This window comes from Urocitellus parryii, chromosome 3 (assembly GCF_045843805.1).
Source record: "Urocitellus parryii isolate mUroPar1 chromosome 3, mUroPar1.hap1, whole genome shotgun sequence".
Taxonomy (NCBI): domain Eukaryota; kingdom Metazoa; phylum Chordata; class Mammalia; order Rodentia; family Sciuridae; genus Urocitellus; species Urocitellus parryii.
This window is the reverse complement of record NC_135533.1, coordinates 77,389,000-77,404,617: the sequence shown is the minus strand read 5'-3', so window position 1 is coordinate 77,404,617 and position 15,618 is coordinate 77,389,000. Positions and strand designations below refer to the sequence as shown.

Genomic DNA, 15,618 nt, shown 5'->3' with positions numbered 1-15,618 from the left:
TAGTGCCTGACCACCCAGCTTTATTAAATGATAAAAGTCCTTATTCGTCATTTTGACCAAAGTTTTATTTTACTTGCAGTGGAAAACACCTAATATAATTAGTTCTACAATTAATCATTGTTAGTATTCTGGTGTAACAGCTTTGTGTGTGAAGATGAAAGGGACACCTTTTAGAAGATGTATGTCTATTTATTATAAAAAGTTCACAAAAGGCAGGAAAAAATCTCATAAAAACAAATTTCCCTCCCCTTCACCAAAGCACAAACAACAACAAAAAAAATCTCTCCTGATTTCTTTCTATCTGTACATGAATTTGTTGGGGACGTGAATAGATAAATAAAAATAATAATTTCATCAAGATATTATTGATATTATTTTTTTAAAAAAACTGAATTTAAATTTAGCAGATTTAAAACTGTATTTGAGGGAACTATAAACATGCTTCCTCATCATACAGAGATACTATTTCCAAAAATATCTAAGGTTAAATAAACTAAAAAAAAATTTTTTTTTAATCAGTGTTTGGAATCTTTTTTTTTTTAAAGTGTGTTTCTATTTTAAGCAACAGAGAATCTGTTCCTGCTCAGGAAAAAGATATCAGCACCTCTCACATCTTTCCATCTCACCTCTCCCCAACACCTCACATGGGTTTGTTTTATTAATATGTCTACATTGCCCTACTTTATAACATTTACTTTCTTTCCTATAACCACAGTCACATATTGTTTAAATGAATTCATCATCATCACCCCCATAACTTTCACAAAGTTTTCTCTTCTTCTGAATTTACCTTATGTTTTACGCTACGCTCTTCATTGGGTGGGTTTTATTGTCAAATAGTCTCTTTTAGGTTTAAGGAGTCCTACTTTATCCACCTATTTTCTTTGCATTTTAATAACATCTTAGCTGAGGGTAACACTGGATTGTCTTTCTTTTAGAATTTCAGAAATTTTCTTCACTCTCCTCCATCATGGAGTATTAAGGTTGACTAGTCTTCCTAAATCTTAGGAAGGCACTTCCTCCCAACCTCCCTGTCCACAGGCTCTGCTTTCCCTGCCTGAACACCTGAAGAATTATTTGTCATTAGCCAATCAGAATATGAACCAGTACTGAACACTTACATCAAATTTCTCTAAAATATGGGGAGCTCTTTTAATATGCTCATTTCCCTTTTCTTTTTTAATGAAATCATTTTTTCCATTTTTATAAAGATTCCTTCTGTTTCATTGTTTTAGGATATCAACTTCTGGGACAAGAATAATCTTTCTGACATTTGACCTTTGTCATTCAAATGTATTGACTTTTCTCTAGTTGTATTACCTCATTTTCCTTGTTTCCTGACAGTTTCAGTCAAGATTTTCCATTAAAGTCTATTCAGTTTTCTGCTATTTCTAAGAACAATTTTTGTTCTATAATTATCATGTTTTTTTTATATTCTCAAGTCATTTATTTAGATCTAAATCTCCCTTTTCATCTCATTTTATTGTTTTATAATTCTCACCTTCGAGATCTTGCTTTGTGGAATTTATGTTCTTGCTAAAGGGTGCAGCTCTGGGAAGTGATTATTAGACAACTTGGGGTTCAATGAGTTTTCTTCTTATTGGGATCTCTAAGATTAGTGGAGGAAGGGGCATCTCATCTCAAGGTGCTAAGGCCCATCTCCTCAGTTAAAAAGTTGTTTTCAAGCCTTCCCTTCTCCAAAGAGAGCACGTTTGTTAACCTTCCTCCATTTCACCAGTTTCTCTCCCAAATCATTTCTCATATTCCTCAGTCAAAACAGAAAACGAGAACAACCAAACATGCTGAGGGTATCCACCCTGTTTGCTTCTCTCCAGATTTGGAAATGTTATAATTCTCAGGAAGTTGTCAACTTGCCAGTAAAATCTGAAGAAGGCCCAGGAGACAAGTCTCTATGTTCTGATCAAAAACTCCTGCTTCCATTTTTTTCCCTTGGCTATTTGTACCATGATGTATGTTCTACTGGGTTATATAGATTTATTTCCTCTTATTATTGAATATTGGAGCAGGTAGAGCAGGTGTTTGCTGACTTATATTTTGGGGGGGTCACTTAAGTATCTATTGATGCTGAGAAATTACATGGTGAATTTTCAAATTTTTCAACTCTAAAATCGAAGTTACCTTTAGTATGTTTTTAGTATTTAATATCCGAATGTGTGATTCTTTTGGAATCAATCCTACAGGGTTTTATTGAATTTTCTTACTTAATGAACATAAAAGTCTTCACCTCTGTCATCCTCAGAAATATGAAACACTCATTCTTGCCCCCATTCTCAATGGGCCTGTTTATAATTAGTTTTTGATTGATATCTATCAATTATCCCAATTGGTAACAGATTTATAAGTGAAGAATCTGTCTTAGAGAACAGCAAAACAGTAATTATAGGGAATATTAGACGTGATTCTCGACATGTCAGTGGCATTTCTTAGACTTATATTTTCATAATTAGAGTGTGCTTTTCAAGTAGACATAAATGATTGAATCCAATATGTTCCCTTCTTCTCAATACCACACACCAAGGTACAAAAGGATTAAGGAAAAGTAAAGACACGTTTTAATAAAAATTTTAGGATTTAGAGTTAAATGTTTTAGTTTCATACATTAAAATGAGAATACATGGTAAAAAATTGAATTGTCCCTTATTATAACTGACATTAGTTCTGTACAAACTGTAGGAAATTCCTTTATAATAACTGTTCCAGTACCGTGTGGACAGCTCTGCAGTCCAACATGTTAGGCAGCATGCCTGGGAACAGGAAAATACCCCTGCTTCTGCCAGCGCCTGCTGAGAGACCTGAATCAATATTTGTATATGCTTCAGTTTCTGCCACAGTTATCACTTACATTGGCCCACGCTGGCCACAAAAGGGGAGATGTACTTGGAAAAAAAATGTGTCAATCATAGTGAATTCCAAGATTCACTATTATAAAAAATTTTAACAGAAAGGTATTCACAGACTATGTTATAGAACTCTCTATACAACATCTGAATCTTACCCAAGATATCTAGCATCACTGGGACCATATTAGGAAAAAGTACAATCATATACAACATTTGCAATCCAATAGAACACAAAAGATGCTGGATTTTATATATATATATATATATATATATATATAAAATCCAGCATCTTTTATGTGTTCTCTCTCTCTCTCTCTCTCTCTCTCTCTATATATATATATATATATATATATATACATACACACACACAGAGAGAGAGAGAGAGAGAGAATGCATAATAGCCAACAGAATTAAAATATTAAGTGGGAACTCTGAAGTAACTGCTAATGACAATTATACAAGAAAACTAAAATCTTTAAGTAATTAATCTCAAGAAAACTTCCATAGGGATTTCATTGTTTGATTACATCCCCTTCAACTTCTTTGTCTTTTATTATTACATGAGACACACACACATACACACAAGCCATCCAAAAGTACAGACACAATTTACATAAGAAAAGGACCAGTCTTATCAGACCAAGATAGCCAAAGAAATAATAGATTTATATGATAGCTAAAGAAACCTGGTTACAGGAATAAAAATTAATTTCCCCATGTGACCTATAATCTAACTCATCTGGTAGAACATGGCATGGAAGAGTGAGGATCCTAGTTTCAATCAGTAAAAATACTAATAATTGTATCACATTTTAAATACATGCTGATATATCTGAACCTTAATAAGAACGCTAAGAGATCAGGAGGTGGACACAATTATTCTTCACTTTGAAGATGAACAAACCCATTATACAACTGGCTAGCAATGGAGTTCATGTGCGAATAAGCTCCTAGGACAGGGCTCTCTCCAAAACTCTGAACTGCAGCCAAGTATCTTTTCTCTCTTTCAGATTCAAAGACTCCATCCACTTCTTAGCCTACAAATCACAACCAGGCCATTGATCCAAGAGGAAGCTGAACAACATCGGTGGGTAAATTAAGACAAGCAAGCTCCTAATTCATCAATGAATTCAAAGGGCAGACCCTACTGATGCTGGTTCACCATCATCATCACCCATTCTCTACCCCAGGCCAGTTTGCTGAAGGTTGCAAGAGCTGGGGAGATTTTAAAACCCCAAAGTCCATACTGTGGCTCTCACTAATGAAAACAGATACTTTAGGGATAGATTCCAGGCATCACATTTTGTAGAACACTTATGGGCACTCTGAGAACCAGTGCCTCACAGAAAATCCACAATATAGATTGAGTAAATTACATTCAAGGACATACAATATGAAATAAAATCAAATATCATACAACATCATCAGGAGGACGCAGTTATGTTTCAAATTTCAAAAGTAAGTAGAACACAGAGTTTCCTTATTTACAAACAGGTTTGAGAGTTGATATTAACCTACATCGTTTTCCATTTAATAGCTAGTCCTTCAGGGCTGGGGTTGTGGCTCAGTGGTAGAGCACTTGCCTCATATGTGTGAGGCACTGGGTTCAATTCTCAGCACCTCATATAAATAAATTAATAAAATAAAGGTCCATCAACAACTAAAAATATAATATATATAAAAAATAGCTAGTACTTCAGTGTTGCTTCTGGTATAAAAGGTAACAGCATGGACAATCTCAAGCACTTCCCTGTTAAAAATCTCGTCACTTTGCGTACAAATCACTAAGAGTCAGGGAAATGACAATTTCAGCTGAAATGGAAGTACAGGTGTGTGTGATGATCAAAGACATGGAGAACTGGCAAAGCTTGTAACACCTGTGGCCAACCTGCCTGGAAGGCAGGGCTGTGTTTCTGCCATATGAAAGAAATATCAAACTTGTACTCAGAGGCAAAGACTAGAAGGATATAGCATAGTACTGAAAAAAATAGCAAAAAGTTAATTTCAATGAGTCCCTCAATATTTTAAAAATATAATTAAATTAGATATTAATATATTAATATATATTTTATTATTTAAGCGACAACTTCCATCTGAGATACACCTGCTGACCTGTCCAGAAGCTCACATCAGCTTTCATTCTGATAATAAATTAATGTAATTCTGGTAGGTTTACTTTGGTTAAGCAGACACGACTTGTCACTTAAGTGTATAAACACCAAAACTGTATAAAATTGATGCTTTATTCTGATTTCATGAAAAGACTGGACCAACAGAAGGATCTTAAAAATCAATGTGACTACCAGAGTTTTAAAGAAAATTTGCTTCAAACAGGATGTGCATAGATGAGAAGGTGTGTTAAGCGCCAAAGCAGTTGCCCTACCAACCTGTGGAATATTGATTGTTTTTACGCCTAGCCCCACAATGTGCAGGCTGCTTTATGTTACGTTCTTATCATGGAAAGCTAGACAGTGATCTGTAATTACAATTAAACCAACATGGGAACTTTGGAGATCTGAGGAAGAACTTTAAACCAATTTAGGTAGAAGCATTCAGAAGAAAACAGAAACAAAGAGTCCTAAAAGCTGAATTAGTAATAAGAAATAAATGCAAAAAGCAATAATTACAAGTAAATAACACTTCCTGGAGAATATGCTCTTTTGACAAATATAAACTGATAAAGCTGACAAGATTCATCTCCCATCAGCACATCTTTGAGAGCACAAGCACACACAGAGAGAAACAAGAAACTGGAATCTGTTCCTGTTATCCTTTAAAATGTTGCACCTGCTTCTAACACATTATATGTGTGTATGCCACTGCATCTGCCTGACGATGCCAGACTTCCCAAATGTTTTTGACAACAATTAAAATAAGCATCTACTAATAATAATTTTATTTCATCCTAAACAGTTTCATTTTGGGGTGAGGAGAAAAAGCCACATTGAGGGGGGAAAAAAAAAACTACCTTTAAAACTCTGTGACAAACACATTTCAGAAGGTAGGTCTATAAATAGATGTGCTCTGTATGCACACTGTAAATATAAAATTGTCAGGCTGGCCAGGCTGCAATTTAAACTGAAGCCCCAATATGAACTTACCTGATTTTCAAGTCCTATTAGCATATGCTTAGAATCAGTTCGAATCTCCTTTTTCTAGTTGCATAGTAAGGCAAAACACCTTCCACTACATTTTACTTATCTCACTCTCATCTTTCTTCCAAAGCAATACTTTGCAATTTCATTCAGAAGCAGCCTCCTTAAACAGACTCCGGAATATGCACAGAAACAGTAATGGAAGGGATCTAAGTTAAACCCTACAGCGGCACCAGGAAAACATCAACATCAAACCGAAAAAGCAGTCATTTCTGAAGAGAGGTGCTTTTCTTAGCTGCATTTCCCAAGCCAGCCCTCTTTCAAACATAAAAGGTCTCAGTTATGAAAGAGGATCTTACCTGAGCTGATCATACTGTGCATTCTCTGCTGAGCCAAGAGCTGCTCCCGTCCAGCCACCCCATCTGAGGAAAAACAAGAGTCACTCTCGTAAATTGTCTGCAGCATATTCCAATCACTCTTACTTCAGCTACATGAAAGATTCATCACTGCTCAGTGCACTGGCCCCAGGAGCTACCCTGGCTGGTCCTCCCTCCTCCCTGAGGAGAAGCGGCAGAGGATCAACTTCGACAATGATTTCATTTCTGCTCAGACGGACATACACTTTTAAAAAGACCTGGACACTTTCCCCCGCTACCAACCTGTGTGCAAAGCAGAAAGGACAGAGTGGATGCTATAGCTCTCTAGAGTTTTAGGTTATCCAGGAAACTAGAAGCAGGTGGGAATCAGGAATGTGCTTCGGGGTTATTTCTTTGTCAGAATAAGTAGCAAAATATTAACTCTACCCACGAGAAAAAGAAACCAATTAAACCTGGCTTATAGTTCTTCAGGCTGCTAGGGGTTTCGTTGCAAGAACCTTCAGTCCTGCAAGTGGCTCCAGCCGGTGCCCTTGTATCTGTTTGTGTGTGTCTCTCTTCCCTTTCTCAGTCTCTCTCAGCTCAAGTTGGCTAAAGCTAGTGATAATCCATTTGCATATGAATCAACAACAGCATGGCCCACAGGCACAGAAATAGAACAATGGTCGGCCTGAGCCAAAAATAGGTCAAGCATGGCCGAGTGATTGGAGCCTGCATTAATGCATTTAAAAATACCCCAGCAAACCCAGCTGTCCAGCCTCTATCTTTCAAACCATAATTCTCTGTTGCAGGGCCTTAAAAGCAATTAACTCTTTCCTGCCTCCAAGCTCATTTTACACACTGTTTTCATACTGGCGATTTGAGTCCAAAGGAAGGCAAGGGAAAAAAAAATTAAGAATCATAATTCAAAGAGGGCAAATGCACATACATTTAATTTCATTTTATTTTTGTAGTATGTGTTTTTGGAAGAGAGAGAGAGAGAGAGAGAGAGAGAGAGAGAGAGAGAGAGAGAGAGAAAGAGAGAGAGAAGTGCAGAGCTCTGTATTGGTTCTAAAATAATACTGGAAGCTTTTGCTCATAATGTGGTTTCTGCCTCACCCACGCACAGCAATCCTGGTGTTCTATTTTTGTTGCCTGTTTCTCTGGCTACACTGCAGTTGGCTGTAGCACTAGAAGCTTTTCTGCCTTCTAGTTTCAGCACTGACAGGAGATTTAGTAGAGGTAGTTTCGGAAAACAAGCACACTCCAGAATAAAATTTTTATGAAGGACTGGTTTGATTTTTTTACTTGCTATTTATGTAAGGCAATTGTCCATTTCACGAATCCTAATGTGGTCTTAGTACCACCTGTCAATTTTATTGCATCCAGTTCCTACTCTATCTAAAAAACAAAAACATAAAAGCATGGATGGCTAAGATCTGGAATTTCTCCCTCTTTCGCTCTCTTAAGCTAAATCCAATTGACTTGAAAAAGGAAAAGAAAATTTTGATACTTTCCTATGGATGCAGAATTACCATGTTTGTGCACCTGTCGATAAATAAGTAAGTATTAAATATGAATATTCTGGGTTTATCTATACATTGGTTGTCTGAAATATAGATGCCACTTTTCTTTGGAATAGCATTTATGATAGTTGATAGATTTCCAGACCAGCAGACATTTTGACATTCACCTGTAAAGTAAATGCACTACAATAGGTAGAATAAAAGTTCTACAGTCTCTGGTGTACATTTATATCAGTGTCTGTGAGAAATAAATTCTGCATCCCAAAATGGAATGCCAGCATCTAACCGCTCCCAGGGGCAAACACAAAAGTATAATCCACTGGTCATAGAAGCTCTTCACTCTTCATGGAAGCTTTTCTAAACTAGATCAGCAAGAAAAATAACAATTCCTAAGGCATTAGTAACAACAGGGAAAGAAAGAGGAAAAGCAGATTGTTGCAAGGTCCTCAGAGCAATCTGACAGAAGAAAAACCTGGTCAACCCTAGGGTATGGGACATGGAAAAGCAAAGAAGTGTTCATAGAGTTTTGGCTAAAAAAAAAAAAAAAAAAAAGTTAAATTATTTAATAGCGAACCCACTGCTGAATTCCTCTTCTTTCATAGATAACTTCTGTTCAGTATACCACTTCTTGAAAAAGCACATTTAGACAAGTGAGTTATAAGATTTTTTTAAAAATAGTTATTTCAAATAGCATTTGACTTAAGCTAAACAACAAAATCTTATGTTCCTATCAGTGGAAAAAGTATTTGATTCCATCTGATATTATAAATAAGCTTTCCATTAAGAAATGTGTGTATGAAATTCAAGGTATAGAAATAATGTGGATCTGATAATTTTCCTTGTGATGATGTATTTATATAGTGATCACATATAGCATTCTAAACCTGGGGTTGGGGTGGGGAGGTTGGCCACAATAATCTTCAAATTCTGCCTCAGGAAACCACTGCAGGATGTAAGGGTACCTGGAAGCTGCCTCATTTTGCCCAGATGAGGCTCTCCCCTCAACCAGGGAAGCTCCACTTATATGGATTTATATTTGGGAGTGCAAAATTCTGTTTTTTCATTTTACTTAAAAAAACATTTTTAGGGGCTGGAGTTGTGGCTCAGTGGTACGGCGCTTGCCTAGCATGCATGAGGCACTGGGTTCAATCCCTGGCATCATGTAAAAATAAAAAAAATAAAGGCATTATATCCATCTACAACTAAAAAATAATATTTTTAAAAAATTATAAATAAATAAATAAACATTTTTATTAAGGTATATTTGATAAATTAAGATTGTATATATTTAAAATATGCAATCAGATGATTTGAGACAAGCATACACTGAAAAAAATCACCACAATCAAGCTTTTATCCATCTCCTTTGCTAGTTACTTTCCTTCCTTCCTTCCTTCCTTCCTTCCTTCCTTCCTTCCTTCCTTCTTCCCTCCCTTTCAATCTTTCTCTCTAATGGAGTCAGGCCTAAAGAGGCTTGCTGAAGGTAACCCAGGTAATTAACCATGCAGGTCTAGCATTCATGCTCTCCAGTCAGCCATCTTTCCCCTTACTAAAATGATGCAAATAATTAACTGAGATATTCAGAAAAAAGTTTAATAGAATCTACAGATGAAAAATAGAATCACTGTTTAAATGTGTCAAAGTATTTAACAGAATATACAAAAATCATGATAAATATATACAGGATAACAAAATCATGATATATACCTATATGTCTTTGCCATTTTGTTCAATTACACCATAAAACTGCAATTGATAAAAAAGTATCTCCAAGTTTTTATAGCCATAAAAAAAAGAAAGAAAAAGAAAATTGAAGAAAGTTCCAGAAGAGCATCTCCAATTTCTCAGAAATTCTGGGGAAAGGGCATTCCAATGTGTATTCTTCAAGTTTTTAACTTGAAGTTCATTAACATTTCATCCCTACATGCCTTCAGCATTTTTTTTCATTAGCAGTCTTGTCTTTCATTTAACTCTTGATAATGAAAAATTACTCAGTGTGAAAAGATATTGGACACATTGTGAAATAGATCCACTTGTCTCTGGGAAGAAATATAAACATCTTCAAAATAACCACCAACGATGCCGATTGCCACAGTTCTATTATCCAAAGCTTAAATATTAAGAAGGTTAATTTTTTTTTCTTATACCATCACAATATCGGTAAAGATATGTGATTGATTTGATTATTAAACCAATTTTACTGATTTGGGGAAACAGATGTACATTTTCTTTTGTATGAATCCTAATAAGCTGATATAAATGTCAATCTAAAATAGGAGGGTAGTATTATGGTTTATATATGAAGTGTCCTCCAAAAGCTCATGTGTGAGACAATGCAAGAAAGTTTAAAGATGAAATAATTGGATTATGAGAGCTTTAACATAATCAATGCATTAATTTGTGGATAGGAGTTAACTGTGTGGTAACTGTAGCAGATAGAGTGTTGCTGGAGGAGGTGGGTCATTGGGGTTGTGCCTTTGGGGTATATATTTTGTCCCTGGAGAGCGGAGCTGTCCTGTCATCCTTGACACCGCTCTACCCCCTTACCTTTCTCTTTTCTTCTTGATTCCATGTCCTGAGCTATTTTCCTCCACCCCACTCCTCCACCATGATGTTCTCCCTTGCCTTGGGCCCTAAAGAATGCAGCTAGCCATCTATGGATTAAGAGTTCTGAAACTGTGGGCCCTCAAATAAACTTTTCCTCCTCCAATTGTTCTATCCCGTCTTTTGATAACAGCAGTGAGAAAGCTAACTAAAACAGGTGGCTTTAAAAATAATTTCAACATAATAAATTCTAATTCAGTTTAATAAGCATTTTGAAATTGATCTAAATATCATACTTTATATTTATACAGGTTAAAAAAGGCCAATAAGCAAAAACAAAAATCTACATTCTCTATTTACTAGAAAGTAGGAATGGGAATCAAATCCTAATATGAAATATTACTTAAAAATTATGATAATTACAATTCTTTTTATGCAAGTATGTAGGCCAAAAAAACCCCAAAATGTATTAAAATTCTTATTACAGAAATATCTTCATATCTGTTTCTCAGGTCAGTCTTAGTAATACCTAAAGACCCCACTGTAGAGAAGCAAGGCAAATAGTATAATGTGATTTATATTACCACACAATATATATTCTGTTTATGTGCAATAAAACAGACTTTTCATGCAGTGCCAAATCCTGTGATTATGGACTCTATATAGTTTTAAAATTTGTCTCCTTGAAATACTTAACTGTGCTTTACAAGAAAGCTACAAATTACTCATCAATAACTAGTATCCTCCATTCACTCATTCACCAACACTCTCTCTTTGCTGGTCCTCACATTTCTCCAACGACTGTTAACAGCAATAAAGTTATACACATTTGTTTACAATCAACAGGGTTAATTCTCTCAGACCCCTAAGAAACAGGGTGGAAGGGGAATGATAAAGTAACTTTTGCTTGGTAATTAGCTTATTTATCTGAATTTTCTCTTTCTTAAAGGAACAGCACCCATTCTTACTAAATAGAAGATACTGCATTCATAAGTGATTATTCCCCACTGAAGAATCCTAATTGGTCATCAAATGGCTTTCAGCTGAGAAAAGCATGTCTGGTCCCATCAGCAGGTAGTTTGAGAAAATACATCTGCAATGAAATTTCAGGGAGCCTGTTTTACGTGGAAACAAAACAAATCAACAATAACAAAAATTTTAGAGTCACAGGCCTTGCTTTGCTTGAAATGATTTTTTTTCTTTCTTTCCTTCAAATGTTGATCCATGACTTATTCTATTTTTAGGAGATTACAGGGGATCAGGGTCACCTGGGAACTTGTTATAAATGAAATTTATTGGGCTCTACCCCAGAACTACTAAATCAGAATCTCTGGAAGGAATCTGTATTTTAACAAGCCCTCCAAGTGATTCTGATGCACAAATAATGTTTGAGAACTACAAGATTAGATCATCTTTTCCAAAGCAATAATTAGATGGCTAAAAATATAGATGGATAAAATATCTTTTATGGTGCAATTTCAAATTAGCAAGTATTATTAGAGAACGATTTTTAAAAATGAAAATAATTAAACTAGGTAAGAGACTAAAAACAATGCCAACAACATTCAAAATATAAAGAGACTGAGCAACACCAGAAAGTGATCTTTGCCTATTGCAAAATGAGACCAGCATTTTACACTCAGACGATGGCATGTGTCCACTGCTCTTCCCAGCTGAGCCACTCTGTTCTAGATTCTATTTTTCTGAGTGTTTGCCAATCCATCAGCCCTTGGGCAACTTACAGCTCAAAGCAGCCAATGCAGGGGGAGAAATCAATATAGTAATGCATGGTCCTGTAATTAGAGGGACAAGTAAAACTTAATGGTCCTTTGAGAGAATCAAGGGAAGCTGTTTTTTTTTTTTGTATGAAAGTCAGTTAATCATATATTGAACATTTATTTCATAACTACAGAGTGAGCTCTGAAGATATAGATGCATAGAGGGATGTCACGCCTCTAATTTCATGAAATCGTCAGATTTAGAAGAAATACTGAAGATTTTCAGATTTAGAGGATAATGACCATACAGTGGGATAAGAAACGCTGTAACAGATTTTATTTCAATCTTCCTTAAATTTGAATTTATAACCATGGATTCAAAATAATAAACCTTGTAGCGTTGTTAGGAGGATTACAGAGAATGATATCATACCTGGCAAACAAACAGGCATTCAATAAATGGTAGCTATTATTACTATAACTAGTAACAATGAAAATGCCCTTCTTTGAACCTTTAACTGCAGTGATTAAAATATTTGAGAAGCTGTTACTCATCTCTTTTTCTAAGGGACTGTATAATTAAAAAAAATAAGTTATGCAATTGATTAAATATTGAGTTCCTTATTCATAGCCATAAAAGCTTCATTCATCAACTTGAAAAGCTATTCTCTTTGCTTCCTGTTGTATCTGGCACATAGTATGTCACAAAATAAATACTTCTGTAATGACAAATGATTTCTTCTCCAGGGGATGCTATTAAGTATCTACTGATCTGGAGTAAGTCCCTAATGTGCTATTTGACAGCTAATATTTCCTTGTTACTATGCATTTTATCATAGTTTCTTATTAAAACACCAATTCAATAATAAGTAAACCACAATAAAAATTTCATATCTGAAAAACAATCCTTTAATGAAATCATGTAATGTTTAATTACTCTTTAATTTATTGCCTTTCTCTTGCCTTATCATTGACCCTGCACATAGAATGTCCAGTGGAAAGATTATAAGATAAATGATCTTGCATGGTCTCCTCAACTATGATTGTCATCTTGTACAAGTTGAGTGAACCAAGAATTAAAATAGCTTTCTCGTGAGATATTTAAGACATTGACACTAAGAAACTAATATAAAAATGCATTCATAGCCCTGCTTTACAATATTGTATCTAGTAATGGGCAATAATGGCGGAGCTTCTAGAAAAGTCTAGCTGTCAGTTGCACTGGCTAGTGTCCACATACTCTGCTTTCAACTGGTGAATTCCTTTGAGTTTATTATTTCCTCTCAATATTCTGAACTTCAGATCCAATTTCCCCCTCTTTCAAAATTCACTTGAGAAACTTTTAACACGATTTTCAACATTTTGTACATACAATATTTCTGTGACTGTGAAACTAACATTTCACATAAGAAAACTAAGCAAGTTAACATCATTTTACATTAATGAATGTGGTATATATTCCTAAATGTAGGTATCAGTACGCAGGAACCAGAAATCCTTGCTTTTGCTTAAATGGCATGTAATGGTTCATACTGATAATGAGACATCACCTTTCTTTAGTGAATATGTACTTTGAAATACGAATCAACCTTGACTAACCTATCTATGTTGACTAAGGCTTGTATGCACAAGCTCTCTATGGGATCAGAAGCTCTTAAAGGAAATTTCAACGTCAACACAGTACACTATTTTTGGCTGCAGTGCTATGAAAATAAAAATTCTGCAAGTCCAGTTAAATAGTATTAGCATCCTGATCTCTACCACTTGATAAGAATTAAATGTGTAAGTTCATGTTATTCTACAAAATAAGTCTTTTAACATTTAGAAGTAAATGGGATTCTGAACACCAAAAATTAATTCAGTCATGTGTAGAATATGGATAAATACTACCTTTTAGACCTGTGATAAGACTACTTTTCTATGAGCTGATATAAATATAGCAAATATCATAAAACCAACCCAAATCTTTTCATGTATTTGTTACTATAAAGGACAGTGTGATATTCACCAGACCATGCCATGACCTGTCACCAAGTTAAACTGGCAGAATTCTGGAATGCTTGCCTCTGAAATTAGCATATTTTTTAATGTTGCTATTCAATTCTGACTTCATAATTCAATCTAGTCAGGTGACAAATACAAAATCTAAGAAATAGAATGCATCTAAAACACAGTTTGCTTTTGTGAGAGATTAAAAATATATATAGCAGAGGCATATAACTAAATTATACACATTTGCAATTGTCCATGTCCCACAGTGATATGGAGTCATGGGTACAGAATTGGTCCTACTTCACGACTGTCCTTTCAAGAGCAGAGAGGAAGGGCTCCAAGGCCATTCAAGTTCTGACCACAGTCTGACTTAGCAGCTCAACCTTTCTCCTTTTCAAAAGTTACACAATAGACACAATGCTCTGGTGACCCCCCAACACAAATTCTTCATTATTCTAAGCTTTAACATCTGCTATTCTTGTAATCCTGAGTTTTTATCCCTCCTTTTCTATCTGGTCAACTCTTTTTCATTTTATTAGTATATAATGCCCTTTTTGCCTATTCAAATTCTTTTTGTCTATAAAATTAGTACAACACATTTTCTTTTTGTTCATTTTGCCTGGTAGAAACCTTCCTAGCCCTTTTTTTTTCATCCTTTCCATATCTTCATTTTAGGCATGGCTCTCTCTTATAGGCAGCATATTCCAGGATTTATTTCTCCTTCATCTAATATAAAAATCTCTTTGCATTTGGTAAGTTCACAGAATGGAGACAGCAGCTCTTGCTGGTACAGTCTTCTTGGGAGCTAATAGTAATAAAATCTATTCATTCTTCAAATCTCTGTCCAAAAGGTTATCTCTTTTGGAAAGCATTCCCTAGCCTCAGTAACCATGAATGAGAAAACCTAACTCTGCTTTCCAGTCGTGACATAAATCATAGAATATTTAAACAGTTTGTTTACAGGTCTATTCCCCACAAAAGACCTCAGCAAGTCACGAACAGGAAAAGGTCTTTTATTTATGTGCCTGCTCCACACTGCCTAGAAAACAATAAGTACCAAACTTGTGTTGATTGAACGGATACACACAAATCTACATACATACACATGATGCAGTCAATATCAGTACACCTCCATGCATAGTTATTTTCAAAACCAAAGTTCAGGCACATAATTTCTATTGTCTTATACACCATCTCTCCCCATTCCATCTACCACTCTTCTTCTAATCTCATCTCTGGACTTGGTTTCCTCCTTAGAAGAGATGACCTTCCATAGCCGTCACCATCACCTGGTCACAGAATGATGATTGTATTATACACAATACTTTTCAGGACTATTTCATAAGCATGATAAGTTTTATGGCATCAATATAAAACACAGGGAATACAGATTCTTTATAATGCTTTACTTTCTCTAGAATTTAACACAACAATTAGAAATTCAATATTCCAGAGAACTTATTTAAAAATCTCCATTTCTACACTGAAATATATATATATATATATATATATATATTACTGAAAAGGAT

General features: G+C 35.1%; 1 protein-coding gene across 3 annotated transcripts in view; it reads right to left on the bottom strand.

Moving 5' to 3' along the window:
• Positions 1-15,618, bottom strand: part of Hdac9 (histone deacetylase 9) — a 662,331-nt gene that overhangs the window by 460,885 nt on the left and 185,828 nt on the right. For all 3 annotated transcript variants that reach the window (XM_026407939.2, XM_026407971.2, XM_026408036.2), the window contains exon 2: positions 6,316-6,378. In XM_026407939.2, coding sequence (XP_026263724.1) covers positions 6,316-6,378 — 63 coding nt within the window. The remainder of the gene's footprint in view (positions 1-6,315; positions 6,379-15,618) is intronic.